The 19,021-nt window shown below is 38.2% G+C and overlaps 1 protein-coding gene across 6 annotated transcripts in view; it reads right to left on the bottom strand.

The window, feature by feature from the left end:
- Positions 1-19,021, bottom strand: part of LOC124606870 (calcium homeostasis endoplasmic reticulum protein) — a 377,438-nt gene that overhangs the window by 99,028 nt on the left and 259,389 nt on the right. For all 6 annotated transcript variants that reach the window (XM_047139002.1, XM_047138971.1, XM_047138963.1 and 3 more), the window contains one exon: positions 5,162-5,407. In XM_047139002.1, coding sequence (XP_046994958.1) covers positions 5,162-5,407 — 246 coding nt within the window. The remainder of the gene's footprint in view (positions 1-5,161; positions 5,408-19,021) is intronic.

The following is a 19,021-nucleotide window of genomic DNA, read 5'->3' as shown; positions in this document are numbered from 1 at the left end:
TTTACATGCCACTGTCATTACCTCCCTTTTCTGTTCCAGTCGCGTGTGGTTTGCGGGAAGAACGACTGTCTGAAAGCCTCCGTGCGCACTCGAATCTCTCTAATTTTACATTCGTGATCTCCTTGGGAAGTATAAGTAGGGGGAAGCAATATATTCGATACTTCATCCAGAAACGCACCCTCTCGAAACCTGGACAGCAAGCTACACCGCGATGCGAGCGCCTCTCTTGCAGAGTCTGCCACTTGAGTTTGCTAAACATCTCTGTAACGCTATCGCGGTTACCAAATAACCCTGTGATGAAACGCGCCGCTCTTCTTTGGATCTTCTCTATCTCCTCCGTCAACCCGATCTGGTACGGATCCCACACTGATGAGCAATACTCAAGTATAGGTCGAACGAGTGTTTTGCAAGCCACCTCCTTTGTTAATGGACTACATTTTCTAAGGACTCTCCCAATGAATCTCAACCTGGTACCCGCCTTACCAACAATTAATTTTATGTGATCATTCCACTTCAAATCGTTCCGCACGCATACTCCCAGATATTTTACAGAAGTAACTGCTGCCAGTGTTTGTTCCGCTATCATGTAATCATACAATAAAGGATCCTTCTTTCTATGTATTCGCAATACATTACATTTATCTATGTTAAGGGTCAGTTGCCACTCCCTGCACCAAGTGCCTATCCGCTGCAGATCTTCCTGCGTTTCGCTACAATTTTCTAATGCTGCAACATTTCTGTATACTACAGCATCATCCACGAAAAGCCGCATGGAACTTCCGACACTATCTACTAGGTCATTTATATATATTGTGAAAAGCAATGGTCCCATAACACTCCCCTGTGGCACGCCAGAGGTTACCTTAACGTCAGTAGATGTCTCTCCATTGATAACAACATGCTGTGTTCTGTTTGCTAAAAACTCTTCAATCCAGCCACACAGCTGGTCTGATACTCCGTAGGCTCTTACTTTGTTTATCAGGCGACAGTGCGGAACTATGTACTAAAGAAAATATATTTAATGTTTGTTTGTATGACATTATGTAGTCTCCCATCACTGATTAATGATAACATAGAATACAATACGTTAGTTAAATCTGATAAGCCAGTGACAAACGTAATCTACCTCTTGTATCATTAGTTCTGTGATGTTGGCTTAAGCATATCTTTGACAACATTGTAACAGCTATTGTAGTTGTCAGGCTACAGTACTAGTAGTTACAGGTACTATTATGTGACATGGGATGCTGTAGAATTACGATTTGGATTCTGTCTATGTTTTTGTCTAAGGATTATGACATGTAACCATGTATGTGTACGATGAATCCAACATTTGCACAATGTAAAATGTGAGGCACATAAGTTGACTTCATGTATGTAAATAGAGCTGTTACACAAATAATGCAAACTGTGTAATGTTTTATATTTAAATAGTGACATATGCAGAAAATATTATTTTAATCCACAATTGGTGTATTTAAATTTCAGGTGCTTGAAAATGATGCAATGTCAAAATCAGCTAATCACACAAATTAAATAAAGAACATTAATATGCAGCCTACAATGGCGTGTATTTTCATTTGTAACATATTTGGAGGCTGTGGATCCATGCAGAAGCAAAATTTTAAGTCCTATAGTTTCTGAGACATGGTACCATATCTAGGTCAAATGAATGGTATTCTGGTCAGTCTGTTTTCTTATCTCCTTATACCATGCCATGTTTATGTGGCATATTTTGTACTGTGTCCACATCTGCACACTAGTTAACTTATATGGCAACAATCTTGTGCACAGTTAAATTCTAACTAATGAGTGTTACAATGGACAAAGTTTCTGCAATTTGTTTGTATTTTTACTTGTTCCACATCTCTACATTTCTGAATGTTCTCCTCCTTGATGGGATGTGCAGCATATGATACATGAATGGGTCAAAGAATGGAAGAATGAACAAATGAATGAACGCACAAAAGAAAGGAGGACATGTTTGTATCATGCGGACTCATTTATAGAGTGCCTGTGAAACTTCTCATAAATGAACATGTCCTTCTGCATGAAAGGACATCACTCGCTCACTTTAACCATAGAATATGCAAGTCAGTTCATGTTAATAAAAGTACAGATACAGTACATGTGTGTGGAAAGTATACAGTTATATGTTCATGAAGTGTACAAACGAACTAACCAGAACTGTCTGAAAGAGAGAAAAATGCTGCCCCAGAAATTGCAATCAAGAATTTAGTGTCCCAGGTGAGGAAGAGCAATCAATGAAGACAGTAAATTCATAATATATTGCAAAACAAAGGAAGAAATAACACTTAGTACATTGTTAAGAGGCAGACAGTCCCAGGAAGAACGCAAAAGAAGCAACAGACAATAATTTAAAATTTTGGACATTTCAGCCTTTCCTGATGGGTAAATATGTGTTGCCAGATTTGTAATTAGTTACTGCTCTAATGTGAAACACTTTTAAATAGAATAATATCGATCTAACAAACAATGAGATGTGCAAGGAGTAGGTGCTGAATAAAACTGGGAGCGAAAGGTATGTATGGCACAATGTGGCTAAAAGAAGGGACTGATTGATAGGATGGGATTGGTTGATAGAATACATCATGCGGCATGACGGAATCATCAGTGTGACAACATGGGGAGGGTGAAAGCTGTAGAGACAGACCAAGACTTGATGCGGTCAGCAGCTTAAAATGAAAACAGGTTGAAGTAGTTATGCAATGCAGAGATGAAGAGGCATGCACATGATACAATAGTGATGAGAGTTGCATCAAAGTAGCCGTCTGAATATCACAACAATAGCAATGCAAACAAACATTTCCTATGACAAAATTTCTATCAGTAATTGAAGTTGTGAATGGTCTTTGGGTCACAGAGTACTTCCATAATGTACCACGACTTACAGTTTTTGTGCCTTTAATATTTCCTTCTGTTTACACTCTATGTTAGTCAAAATGAAAAGCATGAAAAGTGTGTGTCATCCACTGAAATTTAAAATTAGTTAATTTGTTGTGAGGTAGCCAATAACTAACAAATTTATATTATTTAGCAATAGATATATCAGTAAGCATAAGATAAAGATGAAATTTGACAAAAAGGAATGATTACGTTAGTAAACTCAGCTTCAAAATTTAACAGCTTCTACGCAGAAAATGTATTTACTTTCTCAGAAACAAAGAAATTTCAATGCAATGTTCTAGTATCATCAGTTGCTTTATACTTAATGGAACCAGATTAACACTATGTGGAGTAATATTAATGACAGTAAGCCAATAGTGCCCTCATACCTGCAAAGCCTTCTTTAATGTTATCCGTCCTTAATTGTAAGCTTGGAAGGGCAACACTGTTCATGTCTCATAAATAAATTACTTTAGTCAATTTTTTGTTAGAAAATAAGGAGTTTTACATATTAATAATGATAAATCAGAAGTTCTTCAATAATTCGAGCCTGTGCCAACAAAAAGAGAGTCATTTTAAAAAAAATGTGTGTACTCTTCTTCACTCACTCAGAATTTGGTACCATCAAAAAAATTTCAATGCGCAAGTGTGTGACAAAACAGTAAATTCATAATTAAACTTCACAGCAATGTGGTCACATCCATTAACACCTGATTTTGTGAAATGGTGACAAAAATGTTTTTTCTTCATTGACCAAATCAATTATATTTAATATAAATATCAAAGGGTGATAATTTAACCTTTAACTTTTCTCCAATGACTTGATGGATAACATTTTCTCAGGCACTCAATGCCATCAACTTGGTTGAAAAATCTTACCTTTTGATGACATCCCTATCCATTACTCTCAAGAATTAAAGAACTAATTTTAAATCTGATGATGGTGGTGATGGAAATCATCAAAAGCTTGCATTCATCTTAATCAATGGAGTTCCATGAGTGAAATATTACTGATGAGGTGTATTTACCAGGTTTTTTATTTAACAGATAAAATTATAAATTAATATGGGAGTTTGCTGGTTTCAATTTGCATCTTACTCAACTTCCTCCTTCAAAGTTCATTGTACTACACAAGCATGACCTCACTCAAATGCTTTTCATTCACTTGCAGTTACACGTCATTCATCTTCCAATAACTTCTGTGATGCAAATATCAGTCAGAAAATAGATGCATACACTAGCTTTTGGTTTTTATATTAATTTTTCACATAAATTTTTAAGTCCTGATCAATACTGGGAATAAATTGGTTCATCAATTTCTTCTGAATGTTCACTAACTTCAACATAGGTAAGACCTTGAACTGTGTCTTTCACTTGTATCCTAAACCAGAAGCTTTAAATGTTATTTTTTAACATTAAATATTTTTATAAAATATTTCTTGGATTTCAAACAAAATCTCTGAAAAATGCTGCTCCTTTAACATTATTTTCTTCAGCCAGGGAGAAAATTGCAGAGCATCATGAATATTTAACATGAAATAATCTGGTGCAATAAGAAATATAGATGGATTAAACTATCAGATTGTTCACAAAACTGCATGCTAAAAAGTTGTCAAAATTTCGTTATATTTTAGAATTGTCTGGTTTCCAAGTTACAAAGTTCATGAATATCTTGTGAAGGTACAACACTTAATATGAGGTAGTTACATATACCTGAATTACCATAATATTATGAAATTGGGCTAACTTATCAAATTTGAGTTCATGTGTACTTCCTTTGGTGTTATACATCTGTATAATTCCATCCAATAATGATGTCACACTACTGTAAACTGACCATTCAAGCAATTAACCCAAGTTTACAATTCTATATTTCAATCTCTTTGTTTTAATTGTACTGCACTGATCCAGAATGTGATTTGGTTTTATAGTTCCACTGATGAAATAATTAAACATATAGACATATGTGATTATGTCCCTCTTATCTGTAGCTGTATTTACTAGTTAAGAGTACTATTATTTTTATGGATATCACAGGAAAGGTGCAAAAAAACTGCTTGCAATGCAGGTACTGTTATTTAATTCTTTCCCCTCAGGAATATATACACAGCTAAAATTAAAAATCATTTAAACAATATATAAAAATGTCTCTGTATGTCCTCGTGTGATTTCCATTTTGGGGGTGAAGCAATTCATGACTGTAACTAAGTCACTCAGGAACACTTTACAATCCACAATAATAACACCCAGTTACCTTGATCTGGCCTTGTAAGACCTTGGCTGTCTTCTAGGTGATCGCCTTTCACTGTTGTTCACAGGTGTACTGTTTGAATTGCTGACAGAGCTGTTTGTTACGGGAGTTGATGCAGCATTCACACTTGACCAAGAATTGTTTTCACTGATGTTGCCAATTGCACTAAATGAATTTGAAGTTGGTGGTGTTCTCGACCTCGATCTTGAATGTGAACGAGTTTTTGAGCGGCTGCGACTTCGCGATTTGCTAATGGAAAGAGCATTGATATTAGTAATTTCCTTAAATTAGTGACAGAAATAATATAAGAGTATTCAAAGAATAATGTGTAAAATTACTGAAGTACTTATTCACTTGTCTAATCCAGTTAACATAATTTACTTTCTGAGTAGCAAGTCACTCTTGCTACACAATTTTAGGCTTTGCAGAATGTTTACCATCTCATTTTAATAGTGCAGATATGGGGAAACGATGAATCTCCATATTTACAAGAAATTGCTATAAATTACAAAACAACTTCTAGCAGCATCTACAAACTTGTTCAATATAAACATACTTGCATAACAAATCCTTTTAATATTAACTATGTAGTGAGCACCTGCAAAAAATTTTGCAATGTAATGTGGAGGAGAAGACACTTGAATAAATGGAAAACATGGCTAATTGAGATAATTTCAAACATGTATCCTTTGCTCAAAAGTATATACTAGTTCTGTGCATAGGTACTGTAGGCCTGTTTATATCAGTCTCTATGTTGGTCTGCTTCTGGGAGGAGTTGACATTTTTGCGCAACTTTTCGAATTTTCCTTGCAGCAACAATGTCACTGTACCGAAATCCCCTCTGGCCCGTATAATATGGAATAGTATCAACACATTGCAGTGTGGCACAATTACTGACAAGGTCACTGTCTTCATCCCCATTTTATCATTCACGGGCTTCTTCTATGTTTAATCTTCAGCCACTCATTCTTTTCTTCACTGACAACTTCAAAACTATTTAAATCCATTGCCAGATTCATTATCTGTCAGTTGTTACTTCTTCAACATTGAAACCTATAAAATCACTTTCTTCTATATCTGTAACAATTTTCCTCCACTATCAAACTGGTGTACGTGGCTTGACTTCCTGCCAAGTATCAGAAACCATCCAGGATTGTCAACTTCTTTCACAAAGCCACTAAATCATCCTTATTAACTTGCATTTTCAGCAGACCAGCCCAGTTGCGCTGTTTTACCGACACAATTATGCCCTGGTCCACTGGTTGTACAATGGCAGGCATGTTAGGAGGTAAAAACGTTACCAAAACTAGACATGATTGTCTTAATGGGATTGCCGCGATCGTTCTTTAAATAAAAATATGGCATTTCAGTCTTTGATCGCTAATTTTTATTTTCAATGACCGGTTTCAGGCTAGCTGCCCATCTTCAGATCATATATTGCAGATAGATAGTAACTCTGCAGTTGCAGGCTAGCTGCCCATATTCAGATCATATATTGCAGTTACAAAGTAACTCTGCAGTTACAGAGAAATTCTTCCTGGAAGGAATCATCAGACCACTTTCGAAAGTGAGTTCGCGAATCCCATAACACTGAATCTGTTAACCATCCAGATAAAGTAATGAATTCTCTCTCTAGCCCTATGGTTTCATAAACGAAACTAGCTTCACTGGCACACACCGTGCCTGAAACAATGACATCTTCTGCTCGTTTTTGGCTAAGCCATTGCGAAAGAATAGCATCATGCTTTTTCGTGCAGATGGTCCACAACTAGAATCAGATTTTCTGACAAAATCCTGTATTTTCAGCTTATTCTTGTTAATCTCCTGAACAGCTTGTCTTGTTGTTGTTGTTGTGGTCTTCAGTCATGAGACTGGTTTGATGCAGCTCTTCATGCTAATCTATCCTGTGCAAGCTCCTTCATCTCCCAGTACCTACTGCAACCTACATCCTTCTGAATCTGCTTAGTGTATTCATCTCTTGGTCTCCCTCTACGATTTTTACCCTCCACGCTGCCCTCCAATGCTAAATTTGTGATCCCTTGATGACTCAGGAGATGTCCTACCAACCGATCCCTTCTTCTAGTCAAGTTGAGCCAGAAACTTCTCTTCTCCCCAATCCTATTCAATACCTCCTCATTAGTTACGTGATCTACCCAACTAATCTTCAACATTCTTCTGTAGCACCACATTTCGAAAGCTTCTATTCTCTTCTTGTCCAAACTATTTATTGTCCATGTTTCACTTCCATACATTGCTACACTCCATACAAATACTTTCAGAAATGACTTCCTGACACTTAAATCTATATTCGATGTTAACAAATTTTTCTTCTTCAGAAACGCTTTCCTTGCCATTGCCAATCTACATTTTATATCCTCTCTACTTCGACCATCATCAGTTATTTTGCTCCCCAAATAGCAAAACTCCTCTACTACTTTAAGTGCCTCATTTCCTAATCTAATTCCCTCAGCATCACCCGACTTAATTAGACTACATTCCATTATCCTTGTTTTGCTTTTGTTGATGTTCATCTTATATCCTCCTTTCAAGACACTGCCCATTCCATTCAACTGCTCTTCCAAGTCCTTCGCTGTCTCTGACAGAATTACAATGTCATCGGCGAACCTCAAAGTTTTTATTTCTTCTCCCTGGATTTTAATACCTACTCCAAATTTTTCTTTTGTTTCCTTTACTGCTTGCTCAATATACAGATTGAATAACATTGGGGAGAGGCTACAACCCTGTCTCACTCCCTTCCCAACCACTGCTTCCCTTTCATGCCCCTCGACTCTTATAACTGCCATCTGGTTTCTGTACAAATTGTAAATAGCCTTCCGCTCCCTGTATTTTACCCCTGCCACCTTTAGAATTTGAAAGAGAGTATTCCAGTCAACATTGTCAAAAGCTTTCTCTAAGTCTACAAATGCTAGAAACGTAGGTTTGCCTTTCCTTAATCTTTCTTCTAAGATAAGACGTAAGGTTAGTATTGCCTCACGTCTTCCAACATTTCTACGGAATCCAAACTGATCTTCCCAGAGGTCGGCTTCTACCAGTTTTTCCATTCGTCTGTAAATAATTCGTGTTAGTATTTTGCAGCTGTGACTTATTAAACTGATAGTTCGGTAATTTTCACATCTGTCAGCACCTGCTTTCTTTGGGATTGAAATTATTATATTCTTTTTGAAGTCTGAGGGTATTTCGCCTGTCTCATACATCTTGCTCACCAGATGGTAGAGTTTTGTTAGGACTGGCTCTCCCAAGGCCATCAGTAGTTCTAATGGAATGTTGTCTACTCCTGGGGCCTTGTTTCGACTCAGGTCTTTCAGTGCTCTGTCAAACTCTTCACGCAGTATTATATCTCCCATATCTTCATCTACATCCTCTTCCATTTCCATGATATTGTCCTCAAGTACATCGCCCTTGTATAAACCCTCTATATACTCCTTCCACCTTTCTGCCTTCGCTTCTTTGCTTAGAACTGGGTTGCCATCTGAGCTCTTGATATTCATACAAGTGGTTCTCTTCTCTCCAAAGGTCTCTTTAATTTTCCTGTACGCAGTATCTATCTTACCCCCTAGTGAGACAAGCCTCTACATCCTTACATTTGTCCTCTAGCCATCCCTGCTTAGCCATTTTGCACTTCCTGTCAATCTCATTTTTGAGACGTTTGTATTCCTTTTTGCCTGCTTCATTTACTGCAGTTTTATATTTTCTCCTTTCATCAATTAAATTCAATATTTCTTCTGTTACCCAAGGATTTCTATTAGCACTCGTCTTTTTACCTACTTGATCGTCTGCTGCCTTCACTACTTCATCCCTCAGAGCTACCCATTCTTCTTCTACTGTATTTCTTTCCCCCATTCCTGTCAATTGTTCCCTTATGCTCTCCCTGAAACTCTGTACAACCTCTGGTTTAGTCAGTTTATCCAGGTCCCATCTCCTTAAATTCCCACCTTTTTGCAATTTCTTCAGTTTTAATCTACAGTTCATAACCAATAGATTGTGGTCAGAGTCCACATCTGCCCCTGGAAATGTCTTACAATTTAAAACCTGGTTCCTAAATCTCTGTCTTACCATTATATAATCTATCTGATACCTTTTAGTATCTCCAGGATTCTTCCATGTATACAATCTTCTTTTATGATTCTTGAACCAAACGTTAGCTATGATTAAGTTATGCTCTGTGCAAAATTCTAACAGACGGCTTCCTCTTTCATTTCTTAGCCCCAATCCATATTCACCTACTATGTTTCCTTCTCTCCCTTTTCCTACTGTCGAATTCCAGTCACCCATGACTATTAAATTTTCGTCTCCCTTCACTACCTGAATAATTTCTTTTATCTCATCATACATTTCTTCAATTTCTTCATCATCTGCAGAGCTAGTTGGCATATAAACTTGTACTACTGTAGTAGGCACGGGCTTCGTGTCTATCTTGGCCACTATAATACATTCACTATGCTGTTTGTAGTAGCTTACCCGCACTCCTATTTTTTTTATTCATTATTAAACCTACTCCTGCATTACTCCTATTTGATTTTGTATTTATAACCCTGTATTCACCTGACCAGAAGTCTTGTTCCTCCTGCCACCGAACTTCACTAATTCCCACTATATCTAACTTTAACCTATCCATTTCCCTTTTTAAATTTTCAAACCTACCTGCCCAATTAAGGGATCTGACATTCCATGCTTTGATCCGTAGAATGCGAGTTTTCTTTCTCCTGATAACGACATTCTCTTGAGTAGACCCCGCCCGGAGATCCGAATGGGGGACTATTTTACCTCCGGAATATTTTACCCGAGAGGACGCCATCACCTTGGTTTCAGCCGTTCACAGTACCACAACAGCAAGTCCGCTTTGATTAATGTTACAAGGCCAGATCAGTCAGTCATCCGGACTGTTGCCCCTGCAACTACTGAAAAGGCTGCTGCCCCTCTTCAGGAACCACACGTTTGTCTGGCCTCTCAACAGATACCCCTCCGTTGTGGTTGCACCTACGGTACGGCTATCTGTATCATTGCGGCACGCAAGCCTCCCCACCAACGGCAAGGTGCATGGTTCATCGGGGGGAGGCAGCTTGTCTTATAATATTATAATCAGCACATAGTTCTGCAGCAGTTCCCCCCTTCTCAAATCTTTCAATTAATTCTAATTTTTGTTTTAATGTCAACAGATGTTTCCTTTGTTTCTAGATCATCTCTTCTACAAATTTCTTTTAACTTACTTCACTTACACTACAATTAACACCAGAAAACCGAGTTTGTTTTCAATTTACATGGAACAGGCTGGCTGAAAACAACAAAAATTGTACTCTGTTGCCATGCAGCTGGTTGTTTATTGCTGTTTGCTATAGAAAAATATTGCACATCCTTTTTCTTTTTTAGATGCATGAATAATTTGCAAAACAGATCATACACACACACAAATAGTTGGAAGTACACTGAATATAATTATTATAAAAATCTGTAGGTGCTGGTGAGTTCACTATAATTTTTTTTTTAAACTCATCTAGTAAACATTTTTGCATGCATTAAGACCGCTATTAACATTAAGTGCTACATAAAACTTTTCAGTTACCTTCGCTATATGCTTTAAGATAGTTATTGATTATATTGTTACAGAGAAACCTCAGGAACAAAATGGTATCACACAAGGAACGGTGACAGTATGAAGGGGAAAATTTAATTGAGGAAGCTTAACATTAGAAGGAAATAGAATATAATGGCTAGCCAGTAGCTAAGTTTTCTACTTTTACTATTTTACTTTATATGTGGCAAGGGCCTTATCGACCACATGCCTGCTCTATAAGCTCTTCCATTTGTCTCTGTCAGGTGAGCTATTTGTCGATTTGGTGTTGATGTTCATCCTAGTTGTATCTTCCCAGATGTTATCTCACCACCTAACTCTGAGCCCTCCTCTTCTTGTCATTCCATCTATCGTTTTAAAGAATGAAGGTAGTGCATTCTCCATCGCCATTGTTCTTGATATATGGTCTGTCCAGTTCAATCTTCGCTTCTTTAGTGCTTCAATGACGTCATAGTGTTTGAAGAGCGCTCTTTTTTCCCCCTTACCTTCTGTTCCACATTATTTTCATCGTATACAGATTCAAAAATTTTCTGTGATGTTTTCCTTTGGGATATTAATAGTTTTTCTTTACCTTTCTTCCCAAAATTTAATGCTTCATTTCTGCATAATTTAATGGGTATAGTAGTTGATTGTTAAAAGAACAATTTGAAGTTAGTACTAAGTGATTTTTTCCTTTAGAACTTTGATGAAAATAAAAAAAGCTTTGTTCGGTGTTGCTAGATGGGCATCTATTTCTATACCCGTTCTACCATTATTACTAAAAAGTCTCTCTAATAGTCAACAGTCTTGAAACTGAATCCATCCACAGCTGAAAGTGCATTACTTCTGATTTCCCTACTTATGATCAGGTATTCATCTTCCTTCATTGCCACACACCCCTGTTTTCTCAGAGGTTTTTTAGTAATTTTGCCTCATTCTGAATAATTCTGTTTTGGAACTTGTTATTAATGCCCCATCATCTGCAGTCGCTTCCCTTGTGGATTAGTTTTACTGAAGTCTCTAATGATCTTTTCTCAAACAAGGTTACATAAAACAGGAGGATATTTCCAATTTCCTCATTATATTCAAAAGTTTGTGTCGATGTAAGGTATCATAGGCCTTCCTGAAATACAGAAATTATATGTGGGCATCTACATCAAATCCCCACCTGTTCTGAGTTATTTGTCTTAAAGTGAATAAATGATCTACTGCGGATCCCTTCATGCAGAAATTACATTTGTATTCCCTACTTAGTTTTTCAGTTACTGGGATCAGCATGTTTAATAGGCAAATTGATAGGATTTTATAAGTGAAATCTAGTAGTACATCTGGTCTTCACAACAATTCTTCTTACTCTTCAATTTATTTATTGCTTATTGTATTTTGTTTGCTGATGGGGTGCTGACTTGTATATCAACTGTATCAGATTCTTCAAATTTAAAGTAAGTAGATAACTGCAGTTGAGTAGTTGTGAAAAGTATGTTTTCCATCACTTCTGTATATAACTCTTGTTTGTCAGTATTTTCCTATGCCGAGCCTTTACAAATTGTTCCCTTTTAGTTAATTTACCAAAATATTTTTTAAAAATATTTTGATACATCTACCTTGCCCTATGATGCTTAAATCATCCTCCGCGTCTCATATAATGTTGATTCACTTTCCTTTTATCTTGGGGTTCACTGTGTTTCCTGGCAGATTTTATAGCATCTTTCCTGCAGTGTCACGCTGTTTCTTTCTTAAAACCACAATTCCCTTGAATTTATTCTCTCCAGCACTTTTTCTTGGCACTTGCTGTTAAATTAAATTTTGTTATGTCTTTTCTTTTTCCTACAATTTTAGAATTTATTTCTTGAATGCTGTTCTTAAGGTGTTTCCATTTGCTTTCAACATATTGGTGTTTGCTACTGGCCAGTCTAATTTTTGTTGGTTACTTTCCATTTCTTTTATGAAGTATTCTTTTATATTTTCTTTAGTGAGATTTCTTGTGTGGTGTCTAATAATTTCACGCTGCTTCTATTTAATTTCCTTTTGAGTTTTATTTTCATATTTAATATGATTAACATACGGACTGTGTCACAATCCATACTTTCAGAAGACAAATTTTCTAATAATGCCAGTAGTAAAACTTGAAGTAGTATATACTACTCCCAGCTTCCAGGACTTGTCTATTGGCTCTTCAGGATGGAAAGTGTGATTGATTGGTGAAGGATGGAAAGATACGGCATGTAAGTCACATCCTAATTTCAGAAGGATCAACCTGTTGTAAGGATGAGATACACAAGGATGAAGTAGAAGTTTCAGAGAGAGGAGGGACATCAAAGATCGTACACTGTTAAGCACTGTGCCATATTCAGTACAGGGATGACAGAAGTGACAAAATGAGAAGTAAAGACACATTTAAAGAATGGAATTCAGAGAAACTAGTACCGTGTACTGTATGGGAACATCCAAATGTGGCATAGCAGGCAATTGGGGCAGCTGTAGAGAACACTCAGCAACTGATAACTGGCTTTTCCAAGACATTTCAATTCAGTGGTAGTCATTTCCATATTAAAACCGTTACAGTGAACACACATTATTTGGTAAACAAAATGAATTGTCTTATGTCAGTATGTCTTTGACGCTGTAGGCCTTAGCAGTAGCAGGCATAGAGTAAATGGTGATGGATGGATGGATGGATGGATGGATGGATGGATGGATGGATGCATGCATGCATGCGACACACTTGTAGTGGGAACTATTGCAGAAGAATGAATCTTGGGATAGAGATAGTGGCACTGGAATGTATATGAGTTGTCAAGGATGCTGCAGAAATTAGGAGGGCAATACAAGGCAACAGCAATTGGTGTCAGGAGGATATCAGAGAAATATGATCTAATATTGTGCTTGGGGCTCAAAAAAGTCGCACCCTTTACATAATAACGGATTGAGACATTCAATAAAGGCATGGGTACTGCTGGGTGGTGGGGGCCACTTCCGATTCCTTTTTCCAACAAATCTCCTGGACAGTCTCCTTCAACCCTCTGACAATTACAGCTACACAACACTGTTTCCCACCAATGGCAGACTCTGCTTGGAACACAAGCCTCACTACCTTCTCTGGCCTTCCTACCACTTCTCTGACACTCCTCTGGCCCATGGCTCTCCCATCTTCCAGATGCTTTCATCCACTAGCCACTTGTCCCCTGGCCTTCCCCTTGACCTACTGTCCATTTTCATATTATCTTCTACACATTCTCATCTCCTACACACTCTTTCTCCAATCTTTTCTTGTATGGATGCCTCGTGTTGTCTCCTTGACCATTTCATTTATTAACTTTTCCATTTTTTTTACACCTATCTGACTTCTCAAGAACTTTGTATCCCTTGCTCACTTCTTCCTTTTTCCTTCTCCTTCATGACCCAGGTTTCTATGGTGTAAAACAAAACTGGTCTATAATATGTTTGGTAACCACCACCTTACTTTTTTACGGAGGACTTCTTTTTACCGTAACACACCGCTTACACTTGTCATAAAGAGTAGGCTTGGCTTGCCCATTCACTTACCTCTTGGTAATTTCTTCCATTTTCCTGTGTTGTCTCCCCAGGTACTTGAAATTTTCCACAGCTTTCAGCTGTACCCAACCCAGTCATGTTTGCTGTAGTGCATCCTTTTATGTGCTGTGAGCAGCATCTCACACTTCTTTCCATTAAATTTTATGCCGTATTATCGCACAACTTATTCCCAAGCATCTAATTTCACGTTACCAGCAAGTATCATCACAGTCATCCTGTATCCAATCTCTCCTGCCACTTGAGTCATCATATCATCCAACACCATGATGAAAAGTTCCTTATTTCAGACCATCCCCCTGTGTCAGTCATACTGTTCTCTCTCTTCTCTCACACAACTTACACTTCCCTGGTACTACCATTTTATCCTCAGTGTCATTTCCTCTCTCTCTCTCTCTCTTTCCTTCTTAGTGCCTTCCATACTTTACTTCTGAATACAGTGTCATATAATTTCTTCAAATACAAGAAGACCGTAAGCATACCTTTCCCATACTCATGGTTGTGTTACTGCAGTTGTCTCACAGTATATATCAGATTTACTGTGAATGTTCCTGGCCTGATGCCATACTGTTCTTCTTTCAGCTGCTTTTCCACTGTTCTCCAGATTCATCTCTCAGATTTTTGCACAGTAACACAAAGGGTAACACTCGTTTCAATTTCCTATCATGAATGTAAGTACAATTATTGCCCTCTTCTAGTCTTCTGGAGCCATCATTTCCTTTCATATGGCTCTCACAACTGTATGCAATCATTGCGCACCCACCTCTTATGCTGCTCTCATAATTTCCACATTTAGTTCACACAACACAGGAGCCCTTCCAAAGTAGCATATTATATTATCTATTATTTATAGAATATTATATGATGTACAGAATACTATATTATCAAATGTAATTCTGGAATCTGATTTACAGTAAGCAATGGGTATAAACTTCACGACCCATGAATTAAGCATTCAGTTATCATCTGATTGGGAAATAATTAAACATGGTGTCTCCAAGTTTCAGTCATGTGGCTATAGTGTTTTCTTGTGGACATTACTGATCTTCCATCAGTTTGTTTTATTCAAATACTTTGACAATAAATACTAGCTTGGAGAGCACACTACCAAGCTGCTACAAAGCCTAAACAAATAACTATTTGGAATCCAAACTTGTCAGAAGAGGAAACATAAGAAGATGGAATTCTTTAGACATTTTTGTTTCATTATATCATACAGTATCATATTTTGGGACAACTCCCCAAGGGAAGGTAAAATTTTCCATGTCTTAAAGTGTTCAATTAAAATTTCTTTTATCGTGAATATGACAATGAAATTACATCATATATACATTTGCTCAAAGTACAGGGTAAATTAACTACTACTTTTCAGTTCACATGATCCATACTGAGAACAGTTGAAAGTACTACATCCATTTTTCAATCTACATCTCAGTTCCCAAGACCAATACCAAGAATAAGAACAATCTGCATAAAGATTTGAAGGCACTTACAATAGCTCAAAAAAAGGCACCCATTATTCAGGAATACAAAATTTCAATAATGTGCTAATATGTTTTGCTATTATTAAAGTAAAGACAATTGGTTTCTGGGGCATATGGACCGCAACACAAACAGAAATGTCTGGCCAACTTCACGCAAATCTTTTTTTCAGCACACGATATATTAAGTTGATGACTAAGGTCACAGTGTCTTTGCTTTGCATGTCGGTATTCTGGTTGCTATGGTTTATTTATCAATTGCCTTTTTTATTTGTAGTTCACTGTTGTTAAAGAGTTTTATATCATCATTTGGAAATAGTGAGTGGAGCTGTGGATGCTACAAAATGGAGTGCCAAGTACATAAATCAGAACATTTCCAACATATTCTTCTGTTTGAGTTCAACAGACAGGTTAACAGCTGCTGAGGTAGCCAGAAGCATTTGTGCCTTGTATAGGGATAATACCACTAGCATGGCAAGAAAATGGATTTCTCATTTTAACAAGAATTGTTTTGACATTAGTAACTCTCCAAATTCAGGAGGAACTGTGGGGTTTGATGATGATCGTTTAAACGCGTTAATCCACAATGATTCATGTCAGTGTACTCGAGAACTGGCAAATGTGATGAACTGCAATCACGCCATCATTGTGCGACATCTGCAAACAATGGGGAAGGTTCAAAGAACAGGTGTATGTGTACCGCATGCTCTAAGACAAAATCACAAAAATATGACCATACCTGCATCTTTGCTTGTTCATCAACAAATGGTCCATGAACAACATCTACTGCTGATGAGAAATGGTGTCTTTATGCTAACATAAGGAAAAGAAAGGAATGGTTCAGCCCAAACAAAGCAGCAACCCCATACAAAGACATGCGTGCATCCACAAAAGATAATTTTATGTATTTTATGCATCTGGTGGAATAATGACGATCTAGTGTACTACGAATTGCTTCCCAGTGTACCCACCACTTCTTACGTTTATTGTCGACAACTGAGATGTCTTGCAGATTCAGTCCAAGAAAACCAACCACGAAGAATGCATGAAATTATGCTATTCTGCAGTAACACCTGCCAACATTCTGCTAGATTGACAAAAAGATGCTATACAGGAGTCGGGTTGGGAAGTTATTCCATGTCTACCTTATTCACTTAATCTTACACCCTCAGATTTTCACCTTTTCTATTTTTTATCGAATAATCTTCAGCCAACTTCCTTTCTGGATGAAAACATACTCTGATGATTGTTCGACGAGTTCTGCGTGTCAAAATCACGTCATTTCTACAGTCGCGGAATCAAAAAGTTGCCACAGCATTGGTAGAATATTGCAAATAGTGAAAAAGATTATATTATTCATGAGTAAAGCCTCTCATGTCTATCAGTTGTGTCCACACAACATGTGGAAAAATGCTATGAACTTATGCACCAGCCTAACATATTCTCTCATAAGCAAGGAAGTTGTATGAACTACAACAGACTCTAAATGAACAAAAAATATAGATACTGACATTCCAAAAACCAAGACTGACTTACAAAGAGGCAATGGATTTTGGGAACTACAGGCTTTTTTTTTTCCAGTAATAAAACAGTCAAACAAGTCCCAAAAAACACACTTCTTTTGCAGTCAAGAAAGAGATACTAACCTCCATTTAACGTATGTAAATCCTGTAAACAACCCAGAATTGTGAAAATAAAACATACAGACTAAGCAAAGCACACATCACTGGAAACACCAGAAGAAATAACATTTCAAATTACACAAGCTCATGTCAAAATCCTATGCACAGATAAGTAAAGAAAGAAAGCACGGGAAAAAATCGGAAAATTCCCAGCACATAAAATCAACCAATCAAAAAACAGATTAAGATTACTTGAATACAGGAAATTAAGAAGACACTTACAAAAGGCTTTCGCACACAGCCTTCATCAGCAAAAGAGAAACACACCATTCAAAGACACAAATAAGGACACAGGTCATGCACAACTCCAGCATCTTGGGCAGGAATGCAACTAACACGTGGGATGCAATTAGCAATCTGGAGGGGACGGGGAAGGGGAAGGGGTGGTAGTGTACAGATGGGGAGAGAGAGAAACACTGTCTGGTGGACTGGTTGGGGACTACAATGCCAACATGTGCAATGTCAGGAAACTGTGCAGCAGGGAGGTGGGGAAAAAAAGGAACGAAGAAGGAGAGGAGCGGGCAAAGATGGGCAGGTGCTTTGGCAGAGGGAAGCAAACAAAGATTGTGGGAGACTAGAATGGTGAGGAGATGATATGACAGACTGGATGGATAGAAACTGTTAGGTGAAGGGTGTGGGGACAGTATGTTACCGTAGGTTCGAGGTGGAATAATTACAGGGTGGAGAACTTATTGTAAGGATAACATCCATCTGCGCAGTTCAGAAAAGCTTGTGGTGGATGGGAGGATCTGGGTGGCTTGGTTAATGAAGAAGCCATTGAAATCAATATGTTCAGCTGCATGTTGTGCCACAAGGTGGTCCACTTTGCTCTTGGCCATGGGTTGGCCGTGGCCATTCATCCTGGTGGAGGGCTGGTTGGTAGTGATACCATTATAAAAAGCTATGCAATGATTGCAGCAGAGCAGGTTAATGACATGGCTGCATTCACAGGTGGCCCAACCCCCGATGCGTTAGGAGAAACCTGTGACAGGACTGGAATAGGAAGTGCTGGGTGGGTATATTGGGCAGGTCTTGCACCTGGGTCTTACACAGGGATATGATCCTTGTGGCAAGGGGATAGGGCTGGGTGTAACATTCTGGCAAGGCAGAGGCAATATACGCCTCAGGGTTACATGCAATCACCTACTGAGGGCTTGTGGTCTCTAGGTAAATTGGTTCGGAGGCTCCAGTGAGGTCTAGGTCCTCGGTGGGCACTAAGATCTCCAACTCATCCTCAGAATGGCAACTTGCAGGAAATGGTAGTGTGGTGGCCACTGGGGCTCTTTCTTCTTTACGGTTTTCTTCTTCCTGTCCTCTCACTTCTCTTTTGGTTTGATGATCATGGAGCCACTGGCTGGTGATCCGGCATCACAGCAGCAGAACCCTTGGAAGGTAGTGTCCGAGGGGACCCCTTCCTTGCCTTGTGAGAGGAGCTAGAGGAGGCCTTTGCTTCTCTGGCCACAGAGTGGGGGCCAATGTCCCCAATGGCTGGGGGGGGGGGGGGGGGGGGGGGGGGGTGCGCCCCGAAATAGATGTTATACTAACAGCGGGAGGAGGAGTGCCCCCAACTATCAGGGGG

This window comes from Schistocerca americana, chromosome 1, assembly GCF_021461395.2.
Source record: "Schistocerca americana isolate TAMUIC-IGC-003095 chromosome 1, iqSchAmer2.1, whole genome shotgun sequence".
Classification (NCBI taxonomy): Eukaryota; Metazoa; Arthropoda; class Insecta; order Orthoptera; family Acrididae; genus Schistocerca; species Schistocerca americana.
This window is presented reverse-complemented; position numbering and strand designations above follow the sequence as displayed.